We start from the raw sequence: 7,835 nt of genomic DNA, 5'->3' as shown, positions 1-7,835 counted from the left end.
ATATTAAATTTCTTTAAAATTATCCAGACCTGGAGAAGATGGGCGTATGGAACATCATGGAAATTTTTAACAACCAATCCATCTGTGATATTTGGTGAATAAAATCTTTCAAAGATTTGATATAAAATTTTAAAATTTTGAAAAGAAAAATCTGAAATCCAGGAGACTTCATGGAAATTTTTAACAACCAATCTATCTATGATATTCGGTGGATAAAATCTTTCAAAGATGGAGATTTCATATTTCCATGAAGTTCCATCCGCCCATCTTCTCCAGGTCTCCTGGATTATAGATTTTTCTTCCCAAGAAATTAAAATTTTCAAAATTTTAAAATTTTATATCAAATCTCCATCTTTGAAAGATTTTATCCACCAAATATCATAGATTGGTTATTAATAATTTCCATAAAGTTCCATCCGCCCATCTTCTCCAGGTCTCCTGGATTACAGATTTTTCTTCCCAAGAAATTAAAATTTTCAAAATTTTATATCAAATCTCCATCTTTGAAAGATTTTATCCACCAAATATCATAAATTGATTGGTTGTTAAAAACTTCCATGAAGTTCCATCCGCCCATCTTCTCCAGGTCTCCTGGATTTGAAAATTTGCATACGTACATTTTTTTTTAGATTTTTAAGATTAAACAATTGGATAATTTTAAGGAAATTTAATGTGACTTTAATTTTTGGACAGTGTGGGAGGTTGACTACCGCTGTCGTCGCTAGTGGTCCATTTGGTGTTTGAATGCGTCCGAAATTCCATTTTGAATGCTCCCACCTTATCCTAAACGCCCTAACAGTGCTCTGTTAGCATTTAAATATAATTGTCTTAATATTGATGGTTTTTGTTATGGTTTGAATAATAAATATAACAATTTATTAAAGAAATAAGTTTATTTAAATTCAAAAAGTTAAACTAGAATGAAAAATATTTTCATACAAATTGAAAATAATGGAAAATATTTTCAATGAAGTAAAGTTTATAATATAATTTTATAAACAAGTAAAACTGTTTCAAGTGTTTTCTACATACTGGAGGTTGACAATTCCTTTTTGGCCTAGATGATTCCGTATTAACTGGTGAAGGTGATATAGTTTGATTTTCTATTGACTCAGATGTTGAATGAAATGAAGAATCAGGTTCATTTTGAATAATTTCAGCATCAGTGTTTGTTCCAAAAGCACCATCTTGTTCTGTGGAAACAGATTGATCATGTTCTATTACTCTTGATTCTTGTACAGTTGGATGTATATTTTCTTGTGGCTTGTACAAATCAAAAATGTCGAATAATAAGTATGCCAAATTTATTGGTTCCTTATCAGATTCAAATCTTTTCTTTAGTTGATTTGTATGCGAACGAATGAGCTTTTGTTTATTTTTATCAACCACTAGGACATTGTAATTAACGGTTCCAACACGTTCCACTATTGAACCAGGTAGCCAAATAAACTTGTTGTTTCTGAAAATTTGTGCAAATACCTCTTCATTAGTATTGAAACTTTTAGATTTAGCACCATGTTTCTCGTTGAAAATCATTTCTTGTTGAACATTACGTTTAATGGGTGATACTTCTTGTTGTGGTTTAAGTAAGTCCAAAATAGTTTTAATTTTTCGATTCAGAAACAATTCTGCTGGTGATTTTGAATCAGGTTTAGGTGTTGAACGGTAGGTTTGAAGAAATGTTTCCAAATTCTCCTTATTTGTCCCCTCTTGTTTGAGTTTTTCAAGAGCACGTTTTAACGTTCCAACAAAACGTTCTGCTTGTCCGTTAGATTGTGGATGATACGGTGCTGTTTTTAGATGTGTAATACCTCGATCTGCTACAAATTTGTTGAACTGAGCACTCACAAATTGAGTACCGTTATCCGAAACAATGGTATCTGGATCCTCATATCTAGCGAACATTTCAGTTAATTTTGAAATTATAGTTGATGATGTAATATTGGTAATTTCGAAAATTTCTGGCCATTTTGAATATGCATTAATAACAACAAAGTAGTATAAACCATTGCAAGGACCGGCAATGTCTATGTGGATGCGTTCCATAGGTTTATTTGTTATAGGCCATGACTGAAAAGTATGCTTTACTGGGGCGGAGCATGTAATTGCACACTGGTGGCAATTACGTACGTAAGTAATGATATCCTCATCGATACCAGGCCAGTTTACATGACTTCTTGCTAAAGACTTCATTCTTTCTTTACCTGGATGGCCACGATGAAGTTGTTTTAAGATACAAAATCTTAATTTTGATGGTATATTAATTCTGTCATTAAACATAAGACATCCTTGAACCACACTGAGCTGATCTCTTCTAGCATGAAATGGATTGAGTTCTGGTGATATGTTGTTTTTCCAACCATTGTTTAGTGCTGATATGACTGATTGTAGTGTTTTACATTTGCTTGTTGCACTTAAAACCATGTTAAATGTAATTGGAAGTGAGTTAAAGTGATCATTAAGAGTTCTTCTAACATAGCGCAAGTAATTACTATGTCTTCATCAGGTTTCATGTTGGTGTCAATGAGCCTTGATAAGACATCAACACATCCAAATTCTTTGGTATTAATGTATTCGATCTTGAAATCATACATCATAAAGATTAACGCCCTGCGTTGAAGCCTATTTGCTGCGTAAGCTGGAACACCAGATTTCTTTCCAAAGATTGTTAAAAGGGGTTTGTGATCAGTGCACAAAATGAATTGCCTTCCATAAATATGGCGATGGAACTTCTTTACAGCATAAATCAGTGCAAGTCCCTCTTTCTCCACTTGAGAATAGTTTTTCTCTGCTGGAGTAAGTGTACGTGAAGCATGTGCAATGACCTTTTCTGATTTATCAGGAAAGACGTGACATATAAATGCACCAATACCTTTACCTGATGCATCTGCTGCAACCTTGATAGGTAATTCTGGGTTGTAGTGTGTTAACAGCAAATCTGAGTTCAAAAGATCTTTGAACTTTTGAAACGATTTTTGACATGCAGCTGTCCACTCAAATTTGACATTGTCTATCAATAAGTTAACAAGTGGTGCTCTCAGATTGCTCATTTGATGAATATATTTACCATAATAGTTTATTGATCCAAGGAATGATCTCAATTCTGATGTATCTTTTGGTGGTGGTAAATCTATGATGGTTTTGATTTTATCAGGATCTGGACGTAAACCATCTTGTGACATTATGTTGCCAAGATATTTGACTTCTTTGGAAAAAAAATTGCATTTTTCAAACTTGATGTGAAAATTGAATTAACGTAGCTTTTCAAGAACTTTGTTTACATTTTCCAAACATTTTTGAACTGTAGATCCCCCAATTATGATGTCGTCTATATACGTTGCAGCGTCGTCTATACCCATAAGCATTGTATCCATGATTTCTTGGAATGCGCCAGGAGCACTTTTAACGCCAGGTGCTAAACGATTAAACGTATAAAGACCTTTGTGTGTGTTTATAGTAAGAAGTTTTGCGGACTCTGGTGTAACTTCTGTTTGAAGGTAAGCATCCGAAAGATCAATGTGAGTAAATAAACAACTATTTGCCATTTTTGCATACAGTTTTTCGGGGCGGTGAGGAGGGTAGTTATGAGGTTCTAAGCTATCATTCAAACCAGTTGAATAATCCCCACATATACGAATTTTTCCATTTGGCTTCTTTACGGCAACTATGGGTGCTGCCCAATCAGAGTGACTGACAGGTGAAATTATTTCTAGTGAATGTAGACGGTGAATTTCATCTTCTATTAGTGGATGCATAGCGGATCACAAACATCACACAGATCTGTACCAAAAATCAAAAGATTCCTGGGAATGATTACTTATTATTCAAAATTTATACCAAACGTTTCCACGTTAACATTTCCCCTACGCCAACTTTTAGAAAAAAATAAAAAATTTGTTTGGACAAAAGAATGTCAGGAAGCGTTTACAAATCTGAAGCAAGAAATTTTAAAGGATAGAGTCCTAGTGCCATTTAATCAATCACTGCCAGTAGTATTAGTGTGCGACGCAAGTCCAACTGGCATAGCGGCCGTATTATCACACATCATGGATGGGGAAGAGTGACCTGTAGCCTTTATCTCACGGGCATTAACAAAAGCTGAGAGAAACTACAGCCAGCTGGATAGAGAAGCGTTAGCAATAATTTTCGCAATAGACAAATTTTTTATGTATCTCTATGGAAGAGAATTCACGTTAATAACCAATAATCGACCCCTATTCAGAATATTTCACCACAACAATAAAACTCCAGCGATGACTTCTGGCAGACTTTTAAGATATGATCATTCCTGCAGAGATAGAACACCGAAAAGCTGATGATATTGTAAATGTAAATTGTCTATCCAGAGCACCTATAAAGGAAATAGCCCACCAAGGGTTCCAGTTCATAGTTGGGAGGAGCCCGATGAAAATTTTCAAAGAGTCCACATAGACTATGCAGGGCCTTTTCAAAACCATTACTTTTTAGTGCTGGTGGATGCAAAATCGAAATGGCCTGAAATCAGACTACAACGAGATGCCCCAAACTCCGAAAAAACAATAAAGTTGCTACAGGACATATTTTTTACTCATGGTCTCCCACAGGTGATGGTCTCAGACAATGCTACTATTTTTCAAAGTGACACGTTCAAAAGTTATTGTATTAATAATGGCATAATACAGAAATTTATAGACCCAGGACACCCCGCAACAAACGGATTAGCAGAACGCTACGTGCAAATATTAAAAAGAAAATTAAAAGCTATGGAAGAGGACAATTCACCGCTCAATATCAAGGTGCAAGAAATTCTTCTCCGTTATAGAGCAACTCCACTAGCTAATGGGAAAACACCATCTCAGTTGTACCTGGGTCGAGACCTTAAAATTAAACTTGATGCTATCCGCCCAATTAAACATAAAAAAGCTACAGTTTCGTTGCCAGTTGTTCGCCAGTTTAGCGTGGGAGATAGGGTCCAAGTACGATGGTATGAAAAAATAAATTATTATGGAAATATGGAACAATTAAAACCAAGTTTGGTCGACTTCATTACCAAGTGGAGCTTGACAGTGGATTTGTGCTTAAACGCCATATTAATCAAATGGTCAAATCGGATATAGAAAAACCTAAAAAGCCTGTTTTCGTTGCTGAAGCTCCGGGACCACATAAATCAAAAAGTGAGGAAATACTAATTCAACGTCCACCTACCAACCCACCAATTATACCACAAGCGGAACCTTAAGGGCAGCATAATGACATCATACGGAAGTCAAGTCGTTCTAGAAAACAGCCTGACCGTTTTGAGGACCATGTCCTATATTAGCGTGGGAGATTGTAGTGTACTTTCTCAATAATAATATATTGCAATCATGTCATCAATCATGTATGTCATCAGTTTTTATCTTTACTCTTGTATTACTCCTTTTTCTTTTTTGCTTCCTTCTTCCTTTTTTCTTCTTATACCTACAAAGCACACGTTTTTTTAGTTCACGTAAAGTTAATAAAGTAATTTGTATTATTAAATATAAGAAATCAATGCGTGTTTTACTTAAAATACATAACAGATTCTTATTCTTCTTTTTATATGTGAATTTAGTGTGAGATGAACTATTTTTACCTGAGGCTTTACAGTATCCTTCTTTATGACCAACAATATTACATTGACTGCACTTGTGATTAATGAAATTGCAATACTTGGAGTAATGCATTGAACCACAATTCCAACATAGAGTTTTTGGAATATTCTTATTATCTTGTTTGGATTTTTGAAAATTTGATTTAGATTTTATTGTTTTAACAGATGTTGTATTATCCTCAACCATAGCAGCATCATGTTTAAGATTCATCATTCTTTGAGCTGTTGTCACTAATTTGTTGATTGTCTGATCTGAATCATCTTCAAGAATTGACAAAGACTTCATTCGAAAAGATACGTTCATATATAATGTTTATAGATAAATTATGTTGCAAAATATTTAAAGAAATCTTTTAAAATATAAATTCAAATGAAATAATTTGTTTTTAAATTTTTAAATCCGATTTTTTGTAACTATGTTGGCTTAAGAATTCTACTAATACATTCTTAGAGTTAGGTACCGACTGACAGTAGACTTAGGTACTTCTTGACAGCGTTTCACTTCTTATTTATTCTTTGATAAAAGGTATCACAAAAAATTTAAACAGTAAGCAAAACACATCCAATCAATTTTGCTCGGAAGTTTTATTTTTTGCTACAAAATGCTTTGTCGTCATAAATGTGTTTTATATTAAGTTCAAACAACACAATTTAATAAATATTTGTAGATGATTCGAATACAATAAATTCAAGATTTTATTACTGTTCTGTTGATATCTTCTTGTCCCCATCCATCATCATCTGATAAAAAGCGCCTCTTCATAGAAGTATTCATATATGGCCTAAGAACCCATTCGGTGTTAGCGGCATGAATCTCATCAAGGGTTCCTAACTTTATTTGATACAATTTTAGTTGAAAACGAGGACCAACCTCAGTGAGCTCTAATTCTTTATTAATAAATTGATAAGTGTGGTGTCGAAATGAAATGAAGTCATCATTATTAGCAAATGTTATAACACGCTTGGAATCTTTCTTTGGGACCGGAAAAATGTGTTTTAATATCTTCATAACACGTTGTCCAAGAATTGTTTTAAAATTATGAAATACTAAATGTGGGTCCTGTTCACTCATATGCCCAATATCAGGTATATCGTGACGCATTACAACTCCGGATATATTAAAAAAGGCTGTCGGTCCATATGGTAAATGACATACAACTAGATTATCTGGTACTCCTCTGTGTTCGTGAACAATTATTAAATCTGTAACCCCATTCGATTTACAAGCATGTACAATTTGCTTTAGTTCATACTTTCCTCTATTCATCCGTTGGGAATTTGGTACGATTAGTCTTAACTCTTTGACAAACATTTTCAATCTAGCAGATGGTTCGTGTGAAGTTGTTATCATTACTTTTGGATCTTCGCATCCCGCATAGCGATATTCATCATCGAAGATATTTAAATTTTCACCTTAAAAAAATTTGTTTAAGATATATATTATGGGACAGAAGCAAGTAAATAAATACCAATAATATCATATTTAATTTTCTCTTGTATTTTGATTGCATCTCGTTGTAGATCTCCATGAATATAGTTATTTTGAACCAAACTCTGTTGAAGATTATTTTTTTTAATTTTGTTTTTATTTTGACGATTTTCATTAGCTTTTTGATAAAGGTATTCACGTCTTAATCTAGCTTGTTTGCGCAACATATTTACAAGAAAGTATTTAACACAAGAATTAAAAGCACGAGTGTTAAATAAAACGCGTATTCAAGTAAGGTTGCCACAATTACACCAGGTTGCATATCCAAGGCGAATTAATATAAGGTGATGTTATTCAATCAGCTGATAATTTTTTTCTTAATTCGCCTGGTTTTCCCAGCTGTCAAAGTTTGTTATTGTTTACATTTTTATATTTAAAAATGTCCGTTAAAGGGATAAAAACTTCGTTAATATTTTGAATTATTTGTGTAAAAAATCTGAAAATACCAAGCATCTCGTAAACAAAATGATATTTGTTTATTTAAATAATGGCATAATTGTTATGTATACAACTATTTTTGTTTCTATTAAATGTTAACATATTACACAATATTGTGTTATATTTTATATAAAAACTGTGTAGATAATGTGATTAATTAAAAAAATCTCTTCCGGAACTCCTAATATTAAGAAACGCAAATGAAGTATTTACCCGGCTGGCGGCAAATGACTTCTACGTTATGGCTTAATTTTGAAATCTATTAAATGTTAACAAATTAAACAATATTGTTTTATA

General features: G+C 33.2%; 3 protein-coding genes across 3 annotated transcripts; all 3 read right to left on the bottom strand.

Annotated features, from left to right (window-relative positions):
• Positions 1–678: 678 nt before the first annotated feature.
• LOC124419216 (uncharacterized protein K02A2.6-like) lies at positions 679–2,193 on the bottom strand. Its single transcript, XM_046947833.1, has 2 exons — positions 1,033–2,193; positions 679–783 (listed from the first exon to the last, which is right to left on the bottom strand). Exons 1-2 carry the CDS (start codon positions 2,191–2,193, stop codon positions 679–681), a joined length of 1,266 nt encoding a protein of 421 aa, XP_046803789.1.
• A 1,058-nt stretch (positions 2,194–3,251) lies between these two features.
• Positions 3,252–3,755, bottom strand: LOC124419215 (uncharacterized protein K02A2.6-like). Its single transcript, XM_046947831.1, has one exon. It carries the CDS (start codon positions 3,753–3,755, stop codon positions 3,252–3,254), a length of 504 nt encoding a protein of 167 aa, XP_046803787.1.
• A 2,395-nt stretch (positions 3,756–6,150) lies between these two features.
• On the bottom strand, positions 6,151–7,324 carry LOC111688234 (U3 small nucleolar ribonucleoprotein protein IMP4). The gene is made up of 2 exons (XM_023450718.2): positions 7,081–7,324; positions 6,151–7,024 (listed from the first exon to the last, which is right to left on the bottom strand). Exons 1-2 carry the CDS (start codon positions 7,265–7,267, stop codon positions 6,300–6,302), a joined length of 912 nt encoding a protein of 303 aa, XP_023306486.2. The 5' UTR covers positions 7,268–7,324; the 3' UTR covers positions 6,151–6,299.
• Between the last annotated feature and the right edge of the window lie 511 nt (positions 7,325–7,835).

The sequence above is a fragment of the Lucilia cuprina genome, chromosome 4 (genome assembly GCF_022045245.1).
Source record: "Lucilia cuprina isolate Lc7/37 chromosome 4, ASM2204524v1, whole genome shotgun sequence".
NCBI lineage: Eukaryota > Metazoa > Arthropoda > Insecta > Diptera > Calliphoridae > Lucilia > Lucilia cuprina.
The sequence above is the reverse complement of the archived record's forward strand: the minus strand, read 5'-3'. Positions and strand labels throughout refer to the sequence as shown.